General features: G+C 49.9%; 1 protein-coding gene across 1 annotated transcript in view; it reads left to right on the plus strand.

Moving 5' to 3' along the window:
- The window catches only part of dennd4a (DENN/MADD domain containing 4A), a gene marked incomplete at its 3' end in the record, with an annotated part of 66,334 nt that extends 55,900 nt beyond the window's left edge, over positions 1-10,434 (plus strand). The window contains 8 exon segments of the mRNA XM_080847589.1: positions 1,835-1,926; positions 2,936-3,111; positions 3,468-3,744; positions 5,640-5,858; positions 6,119-6,236; positions 6,869-7,046; positions 9,265-9,329; positions 10,298-10,434. Of these exon segments, the coding sequence (XP_080703715.1) occupies positions 1,835-1,926; positions 2,936-3,111; positions 3,468-3,744; positions 5,640-5,858; positions 6,119-6,236; positions 6,869-7,046; positions 9,265-9,329; positions 10,298-10,434 (1,262 nt within the window).
- Between the last annotated feature and the right edge of the window lie 678 nt (positions 10,435-11,112).

Below are 11,112 nucleotides of genomic sequence, written 5' to 3' on the forward strand. Positions count from 1 at the left end.
ATCACTCTCACTCACAATAGAATCACTCTCAGTAGAATCACTCTCACTCACAATAGAATCACTTTAAGTTAAATCACTCTCAGTAAAATCACTTTAGAATCACTCTCAGTAAAATCACTTTAGAATCACTCTCAGTAAAATCATTTCAGAATCACTCTCAGTAAAATCACTTTAGAATCACTCTCAGTAAAATCACTTTAGAATCACTCTCAGTAAAATCACTTCAGAATCACTCTCAGTAAAATCACTTTAGAATCACTCTCAGTAAAATCACTTTAGAATCACTCTGAGTAAAATCACTTTAGAATCACTCTGAGTAAAATCACTTTAGAATCACTCGCAGTAGAATCACTCTCAGTGGAATCACTCTCACTAGTCAGTCTCAGTAAAATCACTCTGAGTAGAATCACTCTCAGTAGAATCAACCCTGAAGCCATACACACATACACTTCCACAGACCCTGGGTGAGCTAAGCAGAGTATATTCCCCTAGTAAAGCTTCTCCTGGTGGATTAAGGGGACAGACTTATTGAATACTTTGTACCCACTCTTGGGAGCTGTTATACAACCATAATGAAATGAAATTGAATGGAGCTCAATCCACTTGAAAGGAAGAAAGACAAACAGACATCAGACGTAAACTTTGAGATTGCTGCTGAGGGAGAGTGTTGGATCTCAGACGAGCGCTCTTGATCTGCTGTGTTGTGTTGTGTTGTGTTGTTTTGTTTTGTGTTGTGTGTGTAAAGCCATTAGTGAGTCTGTCCAGACGCTCCATTCCAGCCTGCTGTGTGTGTGTGTGAGTGTGTGTGTGAGTGTGTGTGTCTGTGTGTGTGTGTGTGTGTGTGTGTGTGTGTGTGTGTGTGTGAGCCTTTCATGTCTGTCGGTGAGGAGATGGGGGGGGGGGGGGGGGGGGTATTCCAATCCCTCTCACTTTGCTGCAGTTCTTTCAACTAGGCCAGCCCGCTGTCCTCTAAAGTGCTTGTGTGTCTCTGTGTCTGTCTGTGTTTGTTACTATGTCTGAGTCTGTGTGTGTGTGTGTGTGTGTGTGTGTGTGTGTGTGTGTGTGTGTGTGTGTGTGTGTGTGTGTGTGTGTGTTGTGTGTCTGGGTCTGAAGAGCACCTCTGATTGCATCCCCTTCAATCAGCCAAGCTGCTTCCCAGCAGAAGTGCCCCCGCAATCACACACACAAACACAGACTCAGACACACACACATACTCAGACACACACACACACACACACACACACACACACACACACACACACACACACACACACACACACACACACACACACACACACACACACATCCCTTCACCCCTCTAACCCAGACATCAGGCCCACTTCCTTCATTAGGGGCAAATGAGATGCAACAACAGCAACAGATCCTGCATGTCGGTCAAAGTAATTTACATTTTTAATGAACCTCGGCCCTCACACACTCGCAGGGCCCTCACACACTGTGTGTGTGTGTGGGTGTGTGTGCGCATGTGTCTGTGTGTGTTTCTGTGTGTGTGTGAGAGTGTGTGTGTGTGTGTGAGAGTGTGTGTGTGTGTGTAAGTGAGTGAGCGTGTGTGTCTGCGTGTGTGTGTGTGTGTGTGTGTGTGTGTGTGTGTGTGTGTGTCCGTCTGGCTGGCTATCTGTCTGTCTGTCTGTCTGGCTGTCTGTCTGTCTGTGTGTGTGCGCCATGTTTCCCCCTCTTGATGTGTGTGTGTGTGTGTGTGTGTGTGTGTGTGTGTGTGTGTGTGTGTGTGTGTGTGTGTGTGTGTGTGTGTGTGTGTGTGTGTGTGCCATGTTTCCCCCTCTAAGTGCTGTGTTTGCTTCTCCTCCGCTGCCAGGCTCTTCAGCCGCCCTCTCCAGACCCCCCCACACTCCAGACTCGTCTCCTGACAACGGCCGCTCCGCTGCCCACCAGGGTTACGCCATCGAGGTGAGTGTGTGTGTGTGTGTGTGTGTGTGTGTGTGTGTGTGTGTGTGTGTGTGTGTGTGTGTGCAAGCCTACTGTGCCAGTCTCACTTCCCTCCGCGCCGCTGTGCCAAGGGAGAGTGTGCCTACTGTCTGAAGCCTCCCACGCTGCGGTGCCAAGACAGACCTGCCTAGTCTCCTGCCAGGATCACTGTGCTTCAGTGAAAGGCTCCAAAAGCCTGTTGGACTACTCTATCAAACTTGTACAATTCTAACATTCCGTGCCAACAGTGAAGCACTTTGAGCTTCAGAGACGTGTTGATATTCATTAAAGAATAGATAGATAGATAGATGGATACTTTATTAATCCCGAGGGAAATTTAGGTCATAGTTAAGTAGTAGTGTACATACACTTCTACACCTCACCGACATACAGTACATACTTAAATCACATATAAATAGGGAGAACATGGTCACACAGAGTTTACAGGTACAGGAATGGGTACAGAATGCTGTATGTGTCATTGTGACAGTGTCGATGTCCAGGAGGAAAGTGTTCTTGTGCTGCTGGTGTGGATAGTGCAAAACAATATTAGGGTTAGGGTTCAGAGACGTGGCGATATTCATGCCACAGGTTTAATATTGGGAATGGGAAGACATTGAACCGTGGCATTGCAGATGTGCAGTGGTGTAATCTATTAAGGGTCAACCCTAGATCTCCTAAGGTGTAACCTATTAAGGGTTAGGGTTGACCCTAGATGTTCAGTGGTGTAACCTATTAAGGGTTAACCCTAGATGTGCAGTGGTGTAATCTATTAAGGGTTAACCCTAGATCTCCTAAGGTGTAACCTATTAAGGGTTAGGGTTGACCCTCGATGCCCCATGGTGTAACCTATTAAGGGGGGACAGTTCAGGCTATTCTGCTTTCAGTGTCACTTTATCTACAACCCATCCCATTTCTGTTGGAGAGGAAGGTTCTAGAATGTAGTTACCGTACGTGTGGGTAAACGTGTGCGTGTGTGTGTGTGTGTCAGGTCCTGATGTCCAGCTGCTCGCGCTGTAACACCTGTGAGTGTCTGGTGTACGACGAGGAGATCATGGCGGGCTGGACGGCGGACGACTCCAACCTCAACAGCACCTGCCCCTTCTGTGGGTCGCCCTTCCTGCCGCTCCTAGACGTGGAGATCAGGGACCTGCGTAGCCAGAAGAGGTACACACACACACATGCACACCGACACACACGCGCACACACACACACACACATCATTCACATACACACACACACAAACACACACAGTCACAAACATACACACACACACACACACACACACACACAAGCAGACACGCAAACACACACACAAGCACACACACACACACACAAGCACTCACACACACACACACACATGCAAATGCATATTAAATGTCACATCTAGGGTATTGAATCCTCTAAATGTCTGTGCACATGTTACCCCTATCAGATATCAGACAGACGGTCTGACACACTCACACACTCACACACACACACTGTTCATTTCTCCATCATTGATCTTGGGTTTGCATTACCAGGCCCCCCCCTCAAGAGGTGGTGTCATCCTGCAGTAACCAGACCCCTGCCAGCGAGGGTCAGACTGAGAGCCCAGACAGTGCCCCAGACCGCGCCCCTGCCAGCGCCCGCAGCCCCGCAGAAGAGGATCCACCCAAGGACCCGCCAGCCACGCCCGGAGAACAGGCCTCAGCCGAAGCACCAACCGATGCACAAGCTGACACACCAGCCAGCGCACCATCCGACGCATCGGCCGACACACCAGAGGACCAGCCGGCCGTCTCAGCCAAAACGGTCAGTGTTATCCACAGGTCACCGCCTCAGTGTTTAGAGATTATACATCATGGCGTATTCTCATCAGTCAGTGTTGACAGATAATACATCATGGCGTTCTCTCATCGGTCAGCTCCCCTAAAACAGCTGCAATCAGACTGACCTGCAGCTTACTGGCCTCCGTTAAAGACATTATACATCTAAAACAGCGGCAGTCAGACTGACCTACAGCTTACTGGCCTCCGTTAAAGACATAATATCTTATTGGTCAGCTCACCTAAAACAGCTGCAGTCAGACTGACCTGTAGCTTACTGGCCTCCGTTAAAGTCATAATACATCATCAGATGTTCTCATCGCTCAGGAGGCATAGAGATGTGACCTGAGTAGATGATCTCTCTCTGGAAGGCTCTATCAAACACCTTGAAGCAATATCAGTTATTAATGGTGCCTTGTAAATAAATGAAATTGAGTTGGATTGTATTGATCTGCAGCACGTCCTAGCCTCTGCTAAAGGCATCATACATCATAGCATCTTCTCCTTGATCTGCAACATAGGCTAGTGACCAGGGGCGGAGTGGGACACAAAAATCCACCGGGACAATTCTAACTGCACCGGCCCACCACCGGCCCACAACGTGCCCACAACGCACAACGTGGCCAACCCGCATCCCCTCCACCTCCCATATATCAACTACAGAAACAAACGGGCGGCTTTTGATCATTATTGTTAGATTTAGAGTTGATGTGTGGGTGACAGACATGACAGTGACAGTGACAGTGTATTTGTATATGTACATTTATGGAAATACGGAACAAATCGACTTCCGTATTGGCTCAAATGTTATGCTAATTCGCAACAATGTGTCCTGTCAACTCACTCGCATCTAGTTGACGGCTGGTTGAATAAATCCGTAATTCTTGTACATTTTGATGCACTTTCCTCCAGCATCCGCCTCTTTTTCAGTCTGGCCTTTTTGCCCCCTCCTTTCTCCTTTCTCTTATGTCCCTCCATCAGGCCCGCTTCACCTGCTATCTCTCCCTGATAGCCGCTAATTTATCTCCCTAGGTTCACTTGATAAAGGCAGAACGATACACATTTCCCATGATGCTTTGCTCGACCATTCTACATTCAACAAAAAAACGAATTAAATCGCTGGGCAATTTATATTTGTGGTCATGAAAGTAATGGAGCGTCTGAATAAAAAGAATTACATCAATATAGGAGGCTAAACAAAAATCAGAAGGTTGGATTAATGGGAGTGAGTTTGACAGACACCACCATAGGTGTGATGTACAGAGACAAATAGTGCTATAAATAATGGTTGGACGGCCCAATCCTGTAACTTTCGGAGAATTTAGAGATTTTCAAGGGACCATGATTTGACGTACATGTATATTCGATGGGCCACTCATGGCTTTGACTCAACGGCTGCGAAGGCCGGCCTGCAGGCTGGTTCTCGAGAGATAATTGGCCGACAGGCCCACCGGGAAAAATCCCGGTGCTCCCGATGGCCACTCCGCCCCTGCTAGTGACCTCTGTAGACCAGGAAGCTCGGCTAGAACAGCTGTGGCCAGTCTAATTCACAGCACACTGGCCTTGTTAAAGACATCATACATCATAGCGTGATCTTTTTGGTCATCTCACCTTAAACAGCTGTGGCCAGTCTAATTTACAGCATACAGTCACTGTGTGCGGTAGCTAATGTCACTGTGTGCTGTAGCTAATGTAGCTAACGTCACGGTGTGCTGTAGCTAATAGCTAATGTCACTGTGTGCTGTAGCTAATGTGTGCTGTAGCTAATAGCTAGTGTCACTGTGTGCTGTAGCTAATAGCTAATGTCACTGTGTGCTGTAGCTAATAGCTAATGTCACTGTGCGCGGTAGCTAATAGCTAATGTCACGGTGTGTCTCTGTCCCCCAGGAGCCGGTGAGGGTGCCCTACCTGAGCCCCCTGGTGCTGTGGAAGGAGCTGGAGTCGCTGCTGGAGAACGAGGGCGACGAGGCGCTGGGCTCCGCCGCCGTGGTCGACCACCACCCCATCGTCTTCTGGAACCTGGTCTGGTTCTTCCGCCGCCTGGACCTGCCCAGCTGCCTGCCCCCGCTCATCCTCAGCTCGCAGCACTGTCGCCATGACGACCAGGTGAGCAGGCGGGCAGGGTGGGCGTGCCACTCGCCGATTTATGCTCCTGTGTGTAGAATCTACTGGGGTGAAAACAAATACTGGGGTGAAAACGTTCTCTTCTTCATGCTGGGGCGACTAGTTGGTGGGAAGCTCGGTGGAAGTGTTGTTTTGTCCAAGGTCTCTTGGTACTCTGGTTCCTTGTCCTGTTTGGGCTCATGGTTCTCATGGTTCCTTGTCCTTTTTGGTCTCATGGTTCTCTCATGGTTACTTGTCTGCAGGACTCTCAGAGTGGTTCTTCCGAGGACAGCAAGAGCGTTCTGGTCCAGATTCTGTGGGACAATCCCAGACTGCACCAGGACCCCATCCAGCCCTGCTACAGGCTCTGGAGCAAACACTGTAAGACTGCTGTGTGTGTGTGTGTGTGTGTGTGTGTGTGTGTGTGTGTGTGTGTGTGTGTGTGTGTGTGTGTGTGTGTGTGTGTGTGAGTGTGAGTGTGTGTGCATAAAGGTGTGTGAGTGTGTTATTGCTACAATGTTGATATGAGAATGCTATATTTGTACTCCCTCTAATTTGTCCTCTGTTTTTCTCTCTTTCTCTCTCTCTCTCCCTCCCTCTCTGCCACCCCCTCACTCTCCCCTCTCTCCCTCTCTCTCCCCTCTCCTCTCCTCTCCTCTCCCCATCCTCCCTCTCCTCTCCTCTCCCTCCCTCTGCCTCCCCCTCCCCCCTCCCCCTCTCTCTCCCCTCTCCTCTCCTCCCCCTTACTCTCCCCTCTCCTCTCCTCTCTCTCTCTCCCTCCCTCTGCCTCCCTCACCCCCCCCCCCCTCCCCCTCTCTCTCCCCTCTCCTCTCCTCTCCCTCTCTCCCTCCCTCTGCCTCCCTCTCTCCTCTCCTCTCTCCTCTCCTCTCCCTCTCTCCCTCCCTCTGCCTCCCTCTCTCCTCTCCTCTCTCCTCTCCTCTCTCCTCTCCTCTCCTCTCCTCCCCCTCGCTCTCTCCTCTCCCCATCCCATCCCGTCTCTCTCGGTGCTGCAGGTGCGAGTGTGAGTGTGTGTGGTGCGTGTCCGCTGTGGGAGGAGGAGAGCGCGGAGCAGACGGTGAGTCTGGAGGTGCTGCAGAGCGTGGTCAAGAGCATCAAGAGGAACGACGTCTACCAGCCCATGAGCCAGGTCCTCACGCTGCTGGGAGATCGCCTGGGCTTCACCAGACAGAGGTGGGCACCGCAGGGCACCACCACACAGAGAGATGGGCACCGCAGGGCACGGCCACACAGAGGAGGCACCCAGAGATGGCAGGAGAGTGGGCATGGTTACACAGAGTAGGCACCGAGAGATGGCAGGAGAGTGGGCATGGCCACACAGATAGATGCCAATAGAGTGGGCATGGCCAAACAGAGGAGGCACCCAGATATGCCAGTAGAGTGGGTATGGACACTGAGAAAGATACCATTAGAGTGGGTAAGGACACTGAGAGAGAGATACCATTAGAGTGGGTATGAGCACTGAGAGAGATACCATTAGAGTGGGTAAGGACACTGAGAGAGAGATGCCATTAGAGTGGGTAAGGACACTGAGAGAGATGCCATTAGAGTGGGTATGGGCACTGAGAGAGATGCCATTAGAGTGGGTATGAGCACTGAGAGAGATACCATTAGAGTGGGTAAGGACACTGAGAGAGAGATGCCATTAGAGTGGGTAAGGACACTGAGAGAGATGCCATTAGAGTGGGTATGGGCACTGAGAGAGATGCCATTAGAGTGGGTATGGGCACTGAGAGAGATGCCATTAGAGTGGGTATGGGCACTGAGAGAGATGCCATTAGAGTGGGTATGAGCACTGAGAGAGATACCATTAGAGTGGGTAAGGACACTGAGAGAGAGATGCCATTAGAGTGGGTAAGGACACTGAGAGAGATGCCATTAGAGTGGGTATGGGCACTGAGAGAGATGCCATTAGAGTGGGTATGGGCACTGAGAGAGATGCCATTAGAGTGGGTATGGGCACTGAGAGAGATGCCATTAGAGTGGGTATGGGCACTGAGAGAGATGCCATTAGAGTGGGTATGGGCACTGAGAGAGATGCCATTAGAGTGGGTATGGGCACTGAGAGAGATGCCATTAGAGTGGGTATGGGCACTGAGAGAGATGCCATTAGAGTGGGTATGAGCACTGAGAAAGATGCCATTAGAGTGGGTATGGGCACTGAGAGAGATGCCATTAGAGTGGGTATGGGCACTGAGAGAGATGCCATTAGAGTGGGTATGGACACTGAGAGAGATGCCATTAGAGTGGGTATGGGCACTGAGAGAGATGCCATTAGAGTGGGTATGGGCACTGAGAGAGATGCCATTAGAGTGGGTATGAGCACTGAGAAAGATGCCATTAGAGTGGGTATGGGCACTGAGAGAGATGCCATTAGAGTGGGTATGGGCACTGAGAGAGATGCCATTAGAGTGGGTATGGACACTGAGAGAGATGCCATTAGAGTGGGTATGGGCACTGAGAGAGATGCCATTAGAGTGGGTATGGGCACTGAGAGAGATGCCATTAGAGTGGGTATGAGCACTGAGAGAGATGCCATTAGAGTGGGTATGAGCACTGAGAGAGATGCCATTTTAGTGGGTATGGAGAGAGAGAGAGATGCCATTAGAGTGGGTATGAGCACTGAGAGAGATGCCATTAGAGTGGGTATGAGCACTGAGAGAGATGCCATTAGAGTGGGTATGGAGAGAGAGAGAGATGCCATTAGAGTGGGTATGAGCACTGAGAGAGATGCCATTAGAGTGGGTATGGGCACTGAGAGAGATGCCATTTTAGTGGGTATGGAGAGAGAGAGAGATGCCATTAGAGTGGGTATGAGCACTGAGAGAGATGCCATTAGAGTGGGTATGGGCACTGAGAGAGATGCCATTTTAGTGGGTATGGAGAGAGAGAGAGATGCCATTAGAGTGGGTATGGGCACTGAGAGAGATGAGTGGGCATGGAGAGAGAGAGAGATGCCATTAGAGTGGGTATGGAGAGAGAGAGAGATGCCATTTTAGTGGGCATGGACACTGAGAAAGATGCCAATGGTTAAAAGGATTGCGTCACAAAATGCGCCACTGTGTGCGATGATGTTAAAGGAAAGTTTTCAAACGCTGCAGTAAGTGCATGCATGCATGTTAGCCCTGTGCTGATGCACCAGCGAGGTCATTTCCTGTGCTGATGCACAGGCGAGGTCACTTCCTGCCTTCCTTCTCCCTGCTGGCCTCTCCTGAAGGGGCTGATGATGATCTAAACTCCTCTCATCTCCACCTGTGAGAGGAAGAATGTGATCTAACTCTCTCCTTCTGCTCTCTCCTGAAAGGGCTGATGATCTAAACTCTCCTCCTCCTCTCCTCCTCTCTCTTTCATGAGTCTGTGATCTAATCTCCTCTCCTCTCCTCTCTTTCAGGAGTCTGTACAGAGACCTTCTCTTCCTGTCCCTGGTGTCCTTGGGCAAGAACAGTGTGAACATTGGTGAGTTGATGAATGTGTGTGTGTGTGTGTGTGTGTGTGTGTGTGTGTGTGTGTGTGTTTGTCTGTGTGAGTGTGTGTGAGTGTGTCTGTGTGAACATTGGATGAGTTGATTACTTCCTTTAGCTGTGGGAGACCTCAGAGTCTGTGTGTGTGTGTGTTTGTCTGTGTGTGTGTGTGTGTGTGTGTGTGTGTGTGTGTGTGTGTGTGTGTGTGTGTGTGTCTGTGTGAACAACGGTGAGTTGATTACTTCCTTTAGCTGTGGGAGACCTCAGAGTCTGACTGTCTGGCTGGGTCTATGGCCCTGTTCGAATACTCTTAAAATAATAAGGAAGGACTGTTCGAAATCCCTTAATTTCTTTCTTCCAGGTTTATAAGATACCTTAAATTCGCCGCGCAACGGTCATTTTTCAAGGTACCATCTGTGTAGCCTTGGTGCTGCCTATTACCCATAAATCTGTGCGCCCAGTCCCTCCGGCAACTGCAAATTGTAAACAAAGATGGCGGACCAAACTCCGCTGGCGGTCGTGTTTTGTATGTAAATGTACATCTTTCAGCGTTTTCTCGCTTACATTTTTTAAATGTTACTGAGAAATAGACACTGCACTATCCGATTACCTGTTATTGTAACCAGCAATAATGGTTGATGTAATTTGCTAAGGCGTCAGTCAGCCAACTTTCTAACATTAGCACGTTAGCCTACATCAGATAGCCTTACGTTCTTTCAGCGTACCAACGTCACATGTTATCATACACACTATCTTCGAACATTCGAAAGCAATGTTTTTTTAGAAACCTTCACCCTTAAAAATATCTCGCGCAAGACAGCTGTCTTGACGAGACACCAAGGTAGTAAGACGGCTATCTTACTTTTAAGAGTATTCGAACAGGGCCTATATACTGAACCTGACTGGTGTTGAGTAGTAAAGCTGATATAAACCTGTGTCCTTACTGCTTTCTCTGCCCTTCAGATGCCTTTGACCGTGAGTATAAGATGGCGTACGACCGCCTGACCCCAGGTCAGGTGAAGCTGACGCATAACTGTGACCGTCCGCCCAGCGCAGGGGTGATGGAGTGCCGCCGGACGTTTGGCCTCCCCAGCCTGTGACTCCGCCCCATGGACGCACCACCCCCTACCCCCAGCCTGTGACTCCGCCCCATGGACGCACCACCCCCCACCCCCAGCCTATGACTCCGCCCCATGGACGCACCACCCCCCACCCCCAGCCTATGACTCCCATCCCATGTCTCCTGCTCCCTCTGTGGCTCCACATAGACTCCCATACCCTCCTCCACTCCTGTCTTTCCTCTCTCTGGAGAGGAGACTGGAGGCTTGAAACAGATGGATGTTAACCCTGGTAGCGCAGTCCACCCCTCCTTCCTCCCATCTATCTCTCCTCTCCTCTCCTCCTCTCCACACATTTTCCCTTCTTTTTGCTGGAAGGTTCCACATGACCAAAGCCACCTCCATGCTGCTCCTTCTTCTCAAGTAGCCAGGTTCAGCATGGAGGATCCCCCCTGTTCCTCCTCGAGACTGTTCCCTTATGTCTAGTCCAGTCTGAGACTGTTCCCTGGGACTGTTCCTTAATGTCTAGTCCAGTCTGAGACTGTTCCCTGGGACTGTTCCTTAATGTCTAGTCCAGTCTGAGACTGTTCCCTGGGACTGTTCCTTAATGTCTAGTCCAGTCTGAGACTGTTCCCTGGGACTGTTCCTTAATGTCTAGTCCAGTCTGAGACTGTTCCCTGGGACTGTTCCTTAATGTCTAGTCCAGTCCCGTCCAGTCTG

This window comes from Sprattus sprattus (assembly GCF_963457725.1).
Source record: "Sprattus sprattus genome assembly, chromosome: 11".
Lineage (NCBI taxonomy): Eukaryota > Metazoa > Chordata > Actinopteri > Clupeiformes > Clupeidae > Sprattus > Sprattus sprattus.